General features: G+C 39.6%; 1 protein-coding gene across 1 annotated transcript in view; it reads left to right on the top strand.

The window, feature by feature from the left end:
* The window catches only part of RFTN1 (raftlin, lipid raft linker 1), a 488,302-nt gene that overhangs the window by 454,213 nt on the left and 16,770 nt on the right, over window positions 1-17,319 (top strand). Inside the window, exon 8 of the mRNA XM_082259172.1 lies at window positions 13,617-13,720. Coding sequence (XP_082115298.1) covers window positions 13,617-13,720 — 104 coding nt within the window. The remainder of the gene's footprint in view (window positions 1-13,616; window positions 13,721-17,319) is intronic.

Here is a 17,319-nt window from a genome sequence, read left to right as displayed (position 1 = left end):
ATGATGAAATATTAATTCTGGGCCTCGGCACTTTTAGCATCTTATTAGCTCCTTGTACGTTTTTATTGAATTATCCAGATTCTTTCAACTTCTATTCCACTTACCTATCCAGTCCACAATGTTGTCACGGTACTCTATCTACTATTTCTTCTTCATCATTTCCCAAAAATAAACATTTAAGGAAAAAAATGGCCACATTGTTAGCACTCAATTGTTTACTATGCTGACTAGATACTTATTATACATGAATGTGGCCGGCAATGCACAAAGATGATTTGCTGATCTATTTTCGTGTCTTGTGTTCTCCCAACCGTATTAATGTATACTAAACATGTGATCACCATAGAAACAAAATCTTGTGGCTCAGAATTGAATATACATGTTTATTTACATATTTATTATTTTGTACCCATACACATATGCACTTAAATACAAATTTGAAGCCTTATCATGGACAAAGCCTAGTGAACAGCTTTCACAAAGTACAGACAGTTTTTCAGTGGTCAACTGATTTTTCAAGTTCTTACTCTCTTGTAATTGAAACATTAATATATCGAGGTTAAGGGAAGGTGCTGTTTTAATATTGCAGTACTGAAGTGCCTTTCACATTTCACATGCATTATTTTTTATATGTTAATTAGTGCTTTAAATATTGAAATTTCTAAATTGGCCACTAGAGGGAATCCTGTATTTTACTACAATTATCCAGCCACCCTGCTACACAAATGTTGAAATAAGAAATCAGCAATACAAGATGTGTAATTTTTTAAGGATAAGCCAACTTATAGATTTACTTTGTGAAAAAAAGCCATAAGTCCATTGTGTAGCACTGCAGAGCGCAATATATATACAGTATATATATACTTCTTTTAAAACATTGAGATTCCTTCACATATACAGTATGTGTGTTTTATTTCATGTTAATGCAGCACTTGGGTACATGTGCATTGCTTTGTGTTCTCATGCAAAACTAATGGCACCCTACCACATATACACTATATTGCCAAAAGTATTGGGCCGCCTGCCTTTTTACGTACATGAACTTTAATGACATCCCAGTCTTAGTTCGTAGGGTTCAATATTGAGTTGGCTCACCCGTTGCAGCTATTACAGCTTCAACTCTTCTGGGAATGCTGTCCACAAGGTTTAGCACATTTGTGAGGTCAGGCACTGATGTTGGATAAGAAGGCCTGGCTTGCAGTCTTCGTTCTAATTCATCCCAAAGGTGTTCTATCGAGTTGAGGTGCAGGCCAGAAAATTTCCTCCACCCCAAACTCGCTCATCGCTTTAAATGGGAGAATTGAGAGGAATTAAGATATGGCCAGCCTTAGACCTTCCTCAGCCCTTAGCTTTTTTTTATAACTGAGCTGAGAACTGCTAAAAAAGAGGACAATAGCATTTAGGTTAGTCGTACACTTTCCTGGAGAAATTGTTAAGCTTTCTTAACTGGGAAATAAGTGGCTTTGGGGACTGGGCACCCTTATTTTGCTTGCTTGCCTCCCCCCGGCCTTAGTAAAGTAGTCATGGGATTCCCAAGTGCAAAAACTGCCAAGTGACTTAACATACCAAAAATATGGCATGCAAGACATAGAGGCATTTTTACAAATTCTTATCCAAACCCTTTTGTGTCCAACAACAGAGTTGTTTTTATGTGTCCTGGTACTTAATAATATGTCAGCGAGCAATAAACAAGTGTGTGGAGGATGGTTAAAGCCTTGCAGGAGGTCATGGAGTTGCCAGTGGCTATAGGCGAGCTGATAATTTGTTACACTAACAAGTTTAAAAACGTGACATGGGTCACCCAAAGGCCCCAGGCCTTGTCATTTTTTAGCACGCTCTTACCTCCCTCATAGCGTGTCAAAAGAAAATAACATGTTACCATACTAGTCATTTAAACCTTTTCTTTGCTTGCTTTTTGCAGCCGCTGACTTGTCCAACACTATAAATAAGATTTGAAAGAGCAATCAGAGTGATCTGCAGGGGGCTTCCACAATAGATGGCATCATATAGTTAAATTATAGACCACATACAAACTAAATATTGCGATTGTTTGGAAAACTGTGGTCACCAGTAAGACGTGTTTTCTTAATAATGCGTGGGTGTGACATCATGTGGGTGAAATTCACCTGCATCTCGGGTAATACTGTGTACTGCAGCTTCCAAAACATGATTCACGCATTTATTTTTGTACAGCGCTCTATATGCCCAGATTTATTAAATGCTTTGAATTTAGCAAAGCAAACTCCCAGCTGCTTTTCATTTCTTCAAAAAAGCTGAATTCTTAAAATGGTCTTGTATTGTGAATTTGCATATTTACAGTGACTGTGAAGGAAGAGATTGCCTTCACTCCAGTAGACAAAATCTCTTTCCCCAGTTTGTGGACTTGCCATATACAGTAAAACTGGGTCTGGGTGGAAAAAAACATTAATTGATCCCAGGGCTGCATTAGACATCTTGTTGCCCTTGCTGTGCCATGATGTATACACTCTGCTCCTTTTATCAGGCAATTATTTTAATACTAGAATATGCCATTGGGGTAGCGTGCTACTTTCCTACAGCAAAGACCAGCCTCCCAAAAAATTTTAGCCATGGAGGAGCATATGACCCCCCCCCCCCTTCTCCCATCATGCAGTGCTCAGGCTAGCAGCCAATCTCTAGGTCTGTAAAACTATATGTGTTAAAACCCACGCTAAGGTAAAAAATATATAAATTATTATTTCCTGCAGCTGCTGCTCACTTATAAATAATCACAATAATGATAAATAGTAAAGTGTGCCAGTGCTTAAATCTGAGATATAAAAATATAAAAATGTCCAATTCATACAATAGTGTCAGATAAATAAATAGTTGTTGATAAGGTGCCCAAATACATTACATTAAAGTGCATTCATAGTACATTCATGGTGCAAAAACGTGCAAAAGTGCTGGGTACTGTGCAGTCCAAAATTAATAGTCCACTTGAAATTAAGCCAAAGTGTTGAGAAAAGTGCTTGAAGTGTTTCACACACGTGCCAAGGTGCTTTCAAGGGAACCCCTTTTGGGGATGCACTCACCAGACTTAAAATGTAATCGAGCCTTAAGATGCAATAATTATCCACAGGGGGACCAGTAGGGATGGATGAGTTAACATAGCCTCCAACACACCTCCAGCTTCCTCTATGCTCTCCTCTTGATCAAATTCTCATACAAGAAGGGAAGGAGCCAAATATAGTGAAGCCCGCAAGATATTTAATAGGTAAAAGTTAATTAAAACTACTCACAAAAGTACAACATGTATCAGCGTTTGTGTACAGCAAAAGACACACCGAATCGATCCACTTCCGGGTACGCTGCCGGCGTGCGTTCCACGGTGGTTTCAGGAAGTGACGTAGTGTGATATAGTTATCTTTTGATAACGACCATAGTAGGCAGGAGAAACGCGTCGATGTAATTCCGGGCAGACGATCATCACACTACGTCACTTCCTGAAACCACCGTGGAACGCATGCCGGCAGTGTACCCGGAAGTGGATCAATTCGGTGTGTCTTTTGCTGTACACAAACACTGATACATGTTGTACTTTTGTGAGTAGTTTTCATTTACATTTAACCTATTAAATACCTTACGTGCTTCACTATATTTGGCTCCTTCCCTTCTTGTATGAGCATTTGACCAAGAGGAGAGCATAGAGGAAGCTGGAGGTGTGTTGGAGGCTATGTTAACTCATCCATCCGTACTGGTCCCCCTGTGGATAATTATTGCATCTTAAGGCTCGATTACATTTTAAGTCTGGTGAGTGCATCCCCAAAAGGGTTTCTCTTGAAAGCACCTTGGCACGTGTGTGAAACACTTCAAGCACTTTTCTCAACACTTTGGCTTAATTTCAAGTGGACTATTAATTTTGGACTGCACAGTACCCAGCACTTTGCACGTTTTTGCACCTTGAATGTACTATTAATGCACTTTAATGTAATTTATTTGTGCACCTTATCAACAACTATTTATTTATCTGACACTATTGTATGAATTGGACATTTTTATATTTTTATATCTCAGATTTAAGCACAGGCACACTTTACTATTTATCATTATTGTGATTATTTATGCCTGATAGCGCTGTTTTATACTATTTTACTAATCTCTAGGCCTGAGCACAGCAACATAGTAAAGTAGGTAATGTCACCACTCTGTGGTGCTAACAGAGAAAGGGGCGGTGGGGGCTCTGGAGAGATGGGGATAGAGTGGTCAGAAGGAATGGACAAGGTGACCGTGTCTTTTCTAATGTGCACACACACAGGAAATATGCATTTATGAGATTCTTAGTTTGATATGTAGGTCTCTGTACTTTTTGGTAAGAGAAGACTGAAGTATAAAACTGATATATTCTATCTCTTGCAGCTGCAAAAATATCTCTAATTTGTAATATCTGCCGAATGTCTAGGTGACTTATGTTGTACTGCATCACCAGCCGACCGCTCCCAGCTGAGAAATACGGGACATTTACTTATTGGTTGGCAGAGACATTTTTCTTCATAAAGTAGTAACTGAAATGACGGTGCTCTTGTCCCATGCACAATTCATGCCAAACATATGTATTATTATAATACATTCTAATACTGAGCAGAACTGGTGCAACACCTTTCACTGTCCAAACCTCTGGATTTAACTTAATAGGAAATTTGGTGCACTTCAGGTTTTTGTCTCTTTCCCATAACTACAGTTAGATTCCAGTTAGTATCAGTTTCCAATTGTACGAAAGGTATGGTGGCACCACTCAAGATGTAGATGGGGGGGGGGGGGGGGGGGACAAGACCAAGTAGTCTTATCAGCAGCTCCGGAGGGGTGTAGAAGATGAAAAATTCCAGAAGCAACAGAATTGTTACCTTAAACAGGCCATACATTAACCAAATTTCTTTCCTTCAGCCACTGGTAGAAGGAAAGAAAACACAGAGCAGCACAGCCCTGTATGTAATGGTGACAATACAGGTGGGTGGGGGGAGTCAGACAGCTACAGAGAGACCGCTTTCTTTCAAAGTGCAGCAATCCCTGTCTGCAGCATACTGGAAAGTTATGCCTCGTACACACGATCAGATAATCAAACGACTTATCGTTTGCATTTTTTGCATGATACTAATATCGAATTCGACAATGCGTACTAAATGTATGATTTTTTTCGTACGGTTGTGGAAAAGCTTCTTGGTTGCGTAGCTACATATCAGATAGTGTAAAAAAAAAAAAAAAAAAACAATGGCAGCCAGGCTTTTTCCTGGTTATTTTTGTGTTTCTGGTCATGCGTGGTCTTTTATCTATAGATTTTTAGCGGACGCATACTGTACTGATTAAGCGATTGTCGTTCTCTAGGCTATTGTACGACAAGTTTTCATGTTTGTCCCTTCGGATTTAGTTTGGCGAAATGTCGTGATCGGCTGTTGAAAGCTGTGTACTAACGATCAGATTATTGTGCGATCAATTTGAAAGGGATTTTTTTTTTTGCATGATTATCTGATCGTGTGTGCGGGGCATTAGGGCTTTACTGCTGGGACTGGAGAGTGTTTTTTAACAAAAAAAAACAAAAAACAAAGGTGAGATATTGAACACTTTTTATGGTGGTACGTAAAGTATTTTAATACAACAATCAGCAGAGAAATATACCCCTAATTATTAAACTGCCATTTTTACCATTGTTATATGCCAGGTCCCATTCGTTTGATGGTGATTTATATATTTTAACAGCACAGCTTCAGGCACCTGGCAGACATTAGTTTGTTTTTGTCAAGTCCTAGAAGGACAGTCAGAGTGTGAATAAGACTCTTCAGATCTCAGCACATACACATTACCAGCTGATCTATAAGGAAATGTCGCTAAGTGGTTAGGATTTGTTATTGAAAAGCCAGCTATCTCAGCAGCCATTCTTCGAAATAACCTTTATTCAAATCATCAACAGAGGATAAAATTAGATCTTAGCTTGTACGTTTTAGCTGCTGCTGGCCTTAATCCAAGCTGCAATGACTAAGGCCTCCAACGTCAGAAACACGAAAGCTAAGATGTGATTTTATCCTCTGCTAATGGTTTGAATAAAGGTTATTTCAAAGAATGGCTGCCGTGGGTGCTGGCTTTTCGATGTTCAAAGTTCTGTATTTACTTGTGGCTGTGTACCCTGCAGTAAGTGTTTATATGGATTGAGTAGGCACACTTTGTTTTCCTGTGGTTTGGATTTTACAGCTGATACCCAGAGATCAATACAAGGCCATAAGCCTATTAATTTCTCAAATCTAAAATAGATTGTACAGTGGTTGCATTGGTTAACAATTCTTTCAGTTGGCAATGCACTGGCAGATTTCTTATTAAGACGTTAAATTCATATCCGTTGGACCTGCTGATATTTTTCTCCCTTCCTTATCTGAAATATAAATATGATATATGTAGTGAATATGGCATATATAGAGATAAGAAATTAATCATTTTTTCAGGACATGTCAGGAAAACAATGTGTTTGACAAACAGCAGCTTCAGCACTTGGAAGTTCACTTTATTATTGTGTGGCTTACTTGTACAAGGCACAGCTTTCATTTCACACTCAGTTCCACTACTTTATGCACAGTACTGCTTGCTGCGGGATCCTTCCATCTATCCTTTCCACGAGATCCCATGGAATGCTGAGTACCCAAAATCCCACAAGAAGATTCTCCTGCACTGTGCTGAACTGTTTTCTTGGGATATTGGGTATACTCCACATTCTTCAGGATCTTAAAAATGAAAAACTCCTGCGGAATCACCAAAATCAAACAATCCTATTATCTAGGGCTGCTGCTCACACTGACATGTGCTCCGACACCCTAAATATGTCTTAGGCCGGCCATAGATGGTTTGAATCTTGACCAGTTCAGCAGGGACCGGCCAAGATTGTATTTGTGTGTAAACAGGCTAAATGTACCAAGTTGATGAATCAAACAAGTCGTGTACATCCAGCCTGCCAAATTTACTTGTGATCATTGCTATAGAAGAACACAATGTCTTGGCAGGAGGGATTCCCCTGTTAGCACTGTCTATGTTGATGGGGAAATTGTGCTAACATTTTTTACTGCAGCCCATGGTTCCATGGGGGAACCAGGAGGGGCACACAGACATCACTAAATGGTAGACCGCAGTCCGGACACGGACTGAATGACAGTCTTATCCAGACCGCACTGTGCCCCTTCTGGATTCCCTATTGTGGCCGCAGCTTTAATAATTACAGGAAGCAGAGGGCAGGAGGCGCGGCATGAGTGGATTTCAAGTTCACAAGCTGGTGATTTGCTGCTAGGATGCAGGGTGGTCCTAACAACAAATCACCTACCTGTTAACATGAAAAGGTAGGCAGCTCCTATCCCCCATTATGTCATGCCATGCCTCCTGTCCTCTGCTTGCTTTGTAAGGTAGGATTCCAAAGATTTGGGAGGGCTGGAAAAGGAAAATGATAGGAAGGGGTCATTCATGTAAAGTGGACCAGGATAAAAAGAAAGAAAGGTGGGGCCTCTGATGCAAAGTGAAGGCTATTATTTGAAGAAAACTGTGATATAAAGAGGAGGACTGTGATATGAAGGAGGGATCAAAGACACTACTGTAAAGAGGGGTATCTGTCTTGTAAAAGGGGAGGCTGTGATGTAAGAGGGTGTGACTGTGATGTGAAGAAGGGGGGCTGAAGACACAGAGGGGGGATGTGAAGCATGAAGAGGGGTTCTGTGAAGTAAAAGAGGGGGGTTTGGTGTAAAGGGGGGGCTGTAATGTAGGTGGGTGCTCTAGGGTGTAGGTGGAGGGGAGACTGCAAGGTAAAAGGGGGCTCTGTGGGGTAAAGGGGGTGATGTGATGTAATAGGGGGCACTTTGGTGTAAAGGGGGAGTACAATGTAAAAGTGGGTACTTTGGTGTAAAGGGGGGGGGGGCTGCAGTGTAAAAGAGGGCACTGTGGTATAAAGGGTGGCTGTGATGTAAAAGGGGGCGCTGTGGTATAAAGGGGGGACTGTGATATAAAAGCGGTGCTGTAATATAAATGGGGGATTGCAATGTAAAAGAGGGTGCCTGTGATGTAAACGGGGTATTGAATTTAAATTCACAGTTTAATTTGATGTGCATTGTGGTGTAAAGGGAGGTGCTGTGATGTAAAGAGGAGGACTGATGCCACTGATATAAAGGGGGAACTGTGATGAGAAGGATCTGATCATTACACAAACATGAGATTCGGACCTCTGCTGGAAGAAAATTTGACTGACCAGACCTCCCAGAATTTGAATTCAGTACCCTTGGTATACACTGTATAAACCCCCAATGTGATTACCAATTAGTTCTAAGAATACAATATTATTGTAAATATAAATACGTAGATTTAAAAACCACATTCTAATTATTATTCTGTGTGCGGGCAGATTTATACGCTCTTCTTCAAAATAAATGACAATTGCACATCAAATTAAATATGTATATATATTATAACGTGTAAACAAATTCAAATTAAACAAAATATAGTCCAAAATTATTCAGGAAGTGTTCTTCCTTCCCCAAATCCTTTAGAGCTTCAAGCAAAAAAGCTCTTTATACACTCGCTTTCTTTCTGTTTTAACCATTGTTTTTTAAAATTTTTAAAAGACTCTCACATTTTACTGTGCTCTGATATCTGCTGGACAACAGAATAATCGCATTCTGTGTCGGTTCACACTGGAATGCAATGCAGGAATGTTTGCGATCGGCAGCGGGTGTCAGTCTAAAGTTAACAACACCCCAAACGCAGATTGAAAACGCAATGCGTTTGCCTGCTAACAAAGTACCATGCAATCCGGCTGCAGTGTGTTTTTAAAAGTAATGCATGCACTACTACTTTTGGTGCAATGCAGTGCGATATTAGCCTATTCAAATGAATGGTCTGAAAACGCACTGCACTCATATTGCATAGGAATCGCACAGGAACGCAAGCGCAAACAAACACAGACAGGGTATGGGGTTTTTTGTTCGAGAATTACAGTCATTCTAAAAATAAGTATTGTAAGCAAGCAAAATTTTTGAATGACATTCGTCCAGTCATTGCATGTACAAAGAGTTTTCATATAAATGTTTGTACGAATATTCCCGTCCAAAAACCTACTAGTGTATGGCCAGCATTACTTACATTTATGATGCTGTGTATGTCCACATGGGCTGTTCCTAACTAAAAAATACAGGTGCCATGGACAAACATCAAAGGAGTTTTCTTCTTATCTTTTTATAGTAGTGACCTCAGCTTATCTGTGACATTTAGGGTCTTTTTAATATTTGTCATGGCTAGGCAATGTGAGTGTAAGCCAGTCTAGACCTGAAAGAAACCTCTGAAATTTTAATACTTTGTCTCATGGGTTGAAAAGGAAGAAAATACATTTCCAGATGCCATTTCGCAATGCAATCAATATTTCTTGTCTTTTACTTACACGGTAAATAACAGTGTATTGACTCTTTGGGAAATGCAGCGTGTTTTAGCTTTTGTTAAAAATCAATCTGATTAATGGTTAATCTCTACTGAAATAGTTTTTATTGTTTGCTAGAATCCTGCAGAACCATCTTTGCATAGTTTGGTTTATTTTACACAGTATGATTTTACCAATGATGCCAATGGAAAGCAAGCTGTTCTCTTAAAGTGTACTGATTGCAATTTATGGGAGGTGTGGGCAAACAGCAGCACTTTGGGAGTGTGCTCTTGCTTATGGTCTGACTAAAGACATACGCAACCTTTTCTTTTTCTTAAAGTAATACTAAAGGTATTTTTTTTAAATAACATACATGATATACTTACCTGCTTAACAGCCCCTGATCCTCTTATTCTTGGGTCCCTCACTGGTGCTCCTGCCCCTCCGCCTGCTGCAAAAAAAAGGAACAGAGGGCGAACCAACCTAGTGCATACTCACAAACAACATCGGAAATAAGGCACATCAAAGTCCACAATATACTTGAAGCAGCCTGGTCACCTAGGCAAGTCTCAATTCGCTGAGAAGATCATCCAAATGGCTGACGCGTTCCGCTTTGTGTTTCAGCAAGACAAACAGAGTTCTTGGCCCTCGCTCCCTCCTTACTGGCTGTGATTGACTGGAGCGGGTGCAAATGGCTTCCGCTGTCTCTGAGCCAATGAAGAGGAAGAGAGCAGGAAGAGTAGTTGCTCTCATGCACTTTGCTCGATCCAGATTGCGCTCATGTTAGTATTGGGGGAGGGAGGGTGGATACTGTAGGATTTTTACCTTCATGCATAGAATGCATGAAGGTAAAAAAAGAACTTCAGCCTTTAGAATCTTTAAAGTGATAACATGCAATGTTTAATTGCCATTATCTCTTCTATTTGTGTGTAAAGATCATGCAATTGTATTTAATGTAATATAAAAATCATCTGAGTACCTTATTTAATCATTGCTGTTCACAGGTCACATGACTTTTCCCAGGTCATGTGAAAGTTCAGAGGGAGGAGTTTCTAGTACTCTGCCCATGTATGAATCTGTGTCTGCACAGTGCTGATTGGTTCTGTGACGGTCACATGACATAAAAAAAGGCATTCAGAATAGAGAAATAAAATAAATAATAGCAACACTGTGTTTTAAAGTGTCGTACAAATTTATATTTGAAAGCAAACGTTTGTTATTTGTTTGCAATAACGTGGTGTAGGCACTTTAAAGATGGTGTTTACACTTTAAAGATACCTGGAAGAGGTTCTGCCAGTCACAGGCTTTGTCACACCCCTTCAGCAGTGCTATGGTGTGTATGCGGTTAGACTAAAGGGGAGGTGAAGCCTCCATCAATCACCATCTTATATCCCACTCCCATAGTGTTTAGCAATCTGAGGTCATGAAGGAGGAGGAAGGAAGGAGGAGTGTCATTCACCACTGTGTATACAACCATGTGTGAATCTATAGTCACATGAGCTGCACAGATAAGAAAAAGGAGCAAATGAACAGCTTAGAAGGCAATGGAAAATGGAGACTGGTCAGTAGACGTCAACAGCTGGGCTACAAAATCTTAGGCTGCAGCAGGGACACAAGGAGGAAGGGACAGTGAACAGCACAATCAACCAGGATTTATGAAGTTTACAGAAAACAAATGCTGTAGTAGATGAGTGAGTATGAACACAATGTACTATAGCATGTATTGCCAGTTTTTAATGATTTGGGTTTAATGACACTTAAGTACAGTAACTGACAGCAACAATCAGAATCATCTTGCCAAAATTTGGGGGTCGTCTTATTATTAAAGGAGGCTTCGAGATTCCAATAACCCCCTATTCTCTGACCACCACCGGATCAGGGTTGCAGGAAAGAGGCCCTTGTCCTCAGCATAATGGAGACAAGGTGCTTTGCTTTGCTGCCCTTAAAAAAAAAAAAAAAAAGGGCCTGATATTAATTACAGGAGAACCGCCACACTTTTTTTTTTTTTTTTTTTTTTTAACTATCTCTAGCTCCTTTATTTACATGACTGGACTGGTAATCTGCAATTTTTGACATTTTTTTAATTGGGTTTCGACATTTAGAACAAAAACTTTGTATTGAATAATGCTGACATGCTAGCTCCTGGTCATCTGGGGGTCTTGTATGTATTTATTGGCTGTATACTAGCTGAGCTTAGGATAGTGTGCATTATTTTAAAGTAGAGTCTGAATTTACTGCAATACTCCCCATCAGCCCTTACTTAGGTCTTGCCTTAATTTCTAGATTCACTTCAACACTATGAGCTAATGTGTTCAGTATAAGCACAGAGATGTCTATTGCACTATTACAGCCTCAACTGCTGGAAAGCACATATCCCATGTTATGCCAGGGTGTAAGCTGAAAGCTTGTAGCTGCCGACTATGTCTGGTGTCCACAGCCTGTCCCAAGAGATTCATCCCTGGAGATGAGTCTTGTTTTCTCAACTAACCAACCAATTAGTATTTGTGGACTTTATTTAGCACTAGTCAATAGGATGGTTACATTATTTTTGCTTAGGTGACATCATCATCAACCGTTATGCCCAACTTCAGATGTGTTCTTGTGCATGAGACTAAAAATACACCTATCATAAGATACAGTTGTGCTCATAAGTTTACATACCCTGGCAGAATTTATGATTTCTTGGCCATTTTTCAGAGAAAATGAATGATGACATAAAAACTTTGCTTTCACTCGTGGTTAGTGTTTGTCTGAAGCCATTTATTATCGATCAACTGTGTTTACTCTTTTTAAATCATAATAACAACAGAAACTACCCAAATAACCCTGATCAAAAGTTTACATACCCCAGTTCCTAATACCGTGTATTGTCCCCTTTAACATCAATGACAGCTTGAAGTCTTTTGTGGTATTTAACCTTTTAACGTTTGTGGTATTTAGCGTTTTAACCTCAGGCAACGAGGGGGGTTCTTTACTGTTAGGGCTACAAGATTGTGGAATTCTCTACCACAAGAGGTGGTTTCTGCGGGTAGTATGGTGGCTTTCAAAAGACTCTTAGACTTACATCTCAAGGATCAGGACATTAAGGGCTATGTGAGATTACTTGCCCTTGTGTATAGGATCATCATCATGTTGGAATGTCCAAGTACGTCCCATGCACAGCTTCTGGCTGATAAATGTAAATTTTCCTCCAGTATTTTTTGATAACATACTGCATTCATCTTGTCATCAATTCTGACCAAGTATCCTGTGTTTTTGTAGCTCACACATCCGCAAAACCTCATCGATCCACTCCTGTTTTTTACAGTAGGAATGGTTTACCTTTCATCATAGGCCTTGCTGACTCCTCTCCAAATGTAGCGTTTATGGTTGTGGCCAAAAAGCTAAATTTTGGTCTCATCACTCTAAATGACTTTGTGCCAGAAGGTTTGGGGCTTGTCTCTGTGTTGTTTGGTGTATTGTAAGCAGGATACTTTATGGAATTTGCGTAGTAACGGTTTTCTTCTGGCGACTCAACCATGTAGCCATCTTTCTTCAAGTGCTTCCTTATTGTGCATCTTGAAACAGTATATCCTTGTATATCTTTTTATATCCCTTTCCTGTATTATACAGTTCAACTACCTTTTCCCGCAGATCCTTTGACAATTATTTTGCTTTCTTAATGACTCAGAATCCAGAAACGTCAGTGCAGTACTAGATGAAAGATGCAAGGGTCTGTCAGGAGTCCAGAAACCCATTGACCTTTTATACACACACAAATTACAAGCAAACAGATCACAGGTGAGAATGGTTATCTTTAATAGCCATTCAAACCCCTTTGTGTCAACACGTGTGCATGTTATCAGGCCAAAATCACCAGGGTATGTAAACTTTTCATCAGGGTCATTTGGGTAGTTTCTGTTGTCATTATGATTTAAAAAGAATAAACACATTTGATTGATTATAAATGGCCAAGAAATCATAAATTCTGCCAGAGTATGTAAACTTATGAGCAGAACTGTAAATATGAGGGGGGGGGGGGCTACAAAAAAAGGACATTTTCAAAACATTAGGCAGCGCATGGCACTTTGGAATTTGTTGCTAACTCATTTGTTTATATAATTTTAATTATATCGTTCCTTGTAAATGAAGGTACAGTATATGTTTTTGTTGCTAGTGCAAAGTGTATCTTCATTCCCTCAATGTTTATACTGCAGATTTCATTGAAAATGTCTATTTGTTTTTTCAGGGTTTAGAAGTGCAGACAGACTACATGCCCTTGCTGAACTCCCTGGCTGTCTTTGGCTGGCAACTGACCTGTGTGCTTTCAACACCTATTGTGAAAAATAGTAGGTAAGGAAAACATGGAACTGTTCAGAGTGTACAAACATGTTCTCTTCTCTGTACAATTATTAGGAGTTTTGGGTGCCTGGCAGTGTTTTTCCCTATACAGAGGAAATGAGATACAAAATTCAATTATATGATATCTATATCTACCTAGGTGTACAGTAATGCTTTCATATTTCTTAATCAGTTATTCATTCAATGCTTTTGCCAAATTAGATTTTTCCAGCGCCAAAATGTTGTGAAAGCTGTCAAGTTTGATAGTTGAGCTACTTAGGTTAAAATTCTTTATTTTTATAGGCTGCTTTTGTTTTTGATTTTTTTGGGGGGGGGGGGGTGGGGGTGGGGGTGTTAGTTTATTATCATTTAGTGTTCCTTTTAGTTTGTGTTTTTGCTTTTTTGTTTCATTATTTCTTTGCTAGTTTTTTAGTTTTTGCTAGTTATTGCTTTGTTTGTGTGTTACTGTCTTCATTTTTCTTGTCTTTTTTTTTTCTTTTTTTTTAACTGTCTACGTTTTCTATCGGCGAAAAAATGTAAAATTATGAGGCTGATGAGCAGCCCTTTTTTGGCATAAGAGCAGGATCGTGGTAGGTTAAAATGAGCCTTCCTAACTCTCCGGTGCCATCTAATTCCCATTGTACCCTGAAAGTGATAGTAATGTCTAGTTTTTTAATGTTTAAAAATGACAAACAAGTCTATACTTAACTGCTCTGTGCAGTGGTTTGGCACAGAGCAGCCCAGATCCTCCTCTTCTCGGGTCCCTCTTCTGCGCTTCTGGCCCCGTCCCCCTGCTGAGTGCCTCCACAGCAAGCAGTTTGCTCTGAGGGCACTTGAGCTGAGCCAAGCCGCAGCTCCGTGTGTCCATTCGGACATGGAGTTGGGGGCCCAGCCACACCCTCTCTCTCCTTATTGGCTCATTGAGTTTGACTGACAGCAGTGGGAGCCAATGGCCCCGCTGCTGTCTCAGCCAATCAGGAGGGAGAGTCCCAGACAGGCGAGTCTTTCGTGCAACATCGCTAGATAGAGAGGGGGCTCAGATAAGTATTAGGGGGGCTGCTACACAAATAAGGTTTGTTATCTTAATGCATAGAATGCATTAAGATAAAAAAAAAAACCTTCTGCCTTTACAACCACTTTAAGCCTAGTACACGTGATGAGATTATCGTACAACTGATCGTCCGTTTTTTTTTTTTGTTTTTTTTTTGCATGCTAGTCTCCATATTAAAAAAAAGAGGTTATAAAAGTATGAAAATTCTCGTACAACAGAATAAAGATTGGGGAGGGATGTAATGTATTGAAGTTCTGGCTGATCCTAATGTAAGCTTGTACCTAAATGTTTACATGTCAGACATACAGTACATACATTTTTATTTTGTAAGTTGAAATAATTATTTTTACTTGTAATGAACCACGTGCTACTACTCTCCGTGCAGTTTTGATTCCACTGTCTGGCCTCCTCTGCCAAGCACATTCTTCCTACATGAACACTGACTCCATCTTCTGGCCTTGATTTAGATTACAGCAGAGACCCAGTGTCAGTGTGCCTCTGACTTTTCCAGACATCAAACATAAATTTTGCTGCAAACTGTGTGGCACAGTTTCTCAGAAAAACTGTTCCCCCTTATTTGCTTATCTAAATTTACAATTGTTATAGTGGGTGTGACCCAATCTATATTCTGGATTTTATGTGTCTTTCACCAATCCCAGCCACGGTCTTTCACCAATCCCAGCCACGGTCTGTTTTTTGCTCATGGTTGTTTTCTCCTTGCAGTACATCACTGTCTGCACAATCGATTGCTTCTATCAATGCTAACCAGGCCCTGATCTGCTATAAGGCATGGGAGGCACATGCCTATAGGAGGCAGAGGCAAAGAGTTGGCTTTTTCTTGTAAAAGTTTTGTCCGCACATTTTTCACATCATCAGCAGGAATAGTCATAATATATAAGGTTTTTTACACATCTATACAATATTCTAAGCCAGGTTAGGACCAGGAAAACAAAGAAATCTTAGGTAAAGTTTAGGTGACCATAGAAAAGAGAGGTGTTACTTTGAGGTCCAAACCATTTATGCCCGCAGGGTCTTGGGGCTGCCTCTGTTGATGTGGATCCTTGCCTTTTGGGTCAGCCATCACCATTATTACCAGAAAACCAAATCCATAACTAATTTGTGGCTAATCCCTACTGTTTTTTAGACTCTGCATTTCAGGAAAACAAATCCAGTAACTGTTCCTGTGTAGGATCCCTGCAATCTTTGGGCACTCTCGCTGGGTTTTCAGCTAATATCCATAATCTCTGAGTTCCCTTTATATCATCCAGATTTTTACACTGTCTACAAGGGCACAATCGTTAGTTAAGCAATTGACCTGTAAAACTAGCCTCATAAAGAAGCCTCATCTGTTTGACCATGTCTGTTAAATACACTAATTCCTCTTGAATAAAAAATGATACGTTTCATTACAGTTCCAAATTCTTGTGAATAATTTGCTATTGGTAGACAGAGGTCAAATTAAACTCATTTGTGAGTTGTCAGCTAGCAGGAACATCCACAGGCAGCGGGAACACATAGTAAATTGAAGTTCCTCATCTATAAGTGGAAAGCATAATTTTCAGGATATTCCTCATGCTGGTGCTAAAATATGTGACAAGGAACATCGGCCTTAGTTCTTTAACCCTCTGGTTGATTTTTGTTTTCTGCAGAGGAAAACGTATTTGGTATTCAGCATGAAGTTACCGTTATGAAAATTACCTAGTGTTTGTTTCATGGGGAAACGTTTACTGTACAATTGAACAAGTAAAAGGTGAAAATTTCAAACTGATGTTCAAAAATGACATGAGGTTTGAAAGGTCCTTATTCATTAATACCAGATGAATAGATGAGAAGTCGCAGGGGGCAATCAAACTCTGACACAACACAGAAATCACCTTTAAAGCTATACTCAAGTTACAATTCAAAATTGTTTTGAAAAGCTTAGCAGGACCAAAGCTTACCTTCTCAGGGCTTCAGGTTTTCATTCAGGTTCTGTTGTAGTGCAACAGTCTACCCAGTTCCCTTTTGTTAGTAATCCATTTATCTCAGAACCCTTTTGCTTACCTCTTTGTAATGCAAGAGGGATATTCCCAAACACTTTCATTGTAGGTTATATAAAGTAAGTCTGGCATTGGTTTCATCTAATTACATTGAAGTGAGCCTTGGTATTTAGATTTTGAAGTAGAGAGAGGGGAAGTTTCAAAGCACAAGGTTCAGGAAGCAGATACACAGATTTTACATTTGAGGTATTGTATGAAATGCAGCTGACGTGGATTATAGAGAAATGCATAAAAGTAAGCCTTTAGCAAATATGGAGAATTCAAACTAAACATTTAATAAAACAAAAAAAATATGGGCAGAGGTTACCTTCAAAGCATGTTGACAAAGTAATATCTTACCTCAATAATGCTTCGCTCAGGGCTACTTCTTTCTACACCTCCACTTTTGGTGACAACCCACCAATGCCTGTACTTCCACACTATGCAAGGATTAAGTGCTGCACACTTAAGCCCCATACACACGATCAGATTATCGAACGATCTGTCGTCCGTTTTATGTGGTATGCTAGTCTGGTGTGGAA

This window comes from Pelophylax lessonae (assembly GCF_965119305.1).
Source record: "Pelophylax lessonae genome assembly, chromosome: 5".
Lineage (NCBI taxonomy): Eukaryota > Metazoa > Chordata > Amphibia > Anura > Ranidae > Pelophylax > Pelophylax lessonae.
This window is presented reverse-complemented; position numbering and strand designations above follow the sequence as displayed.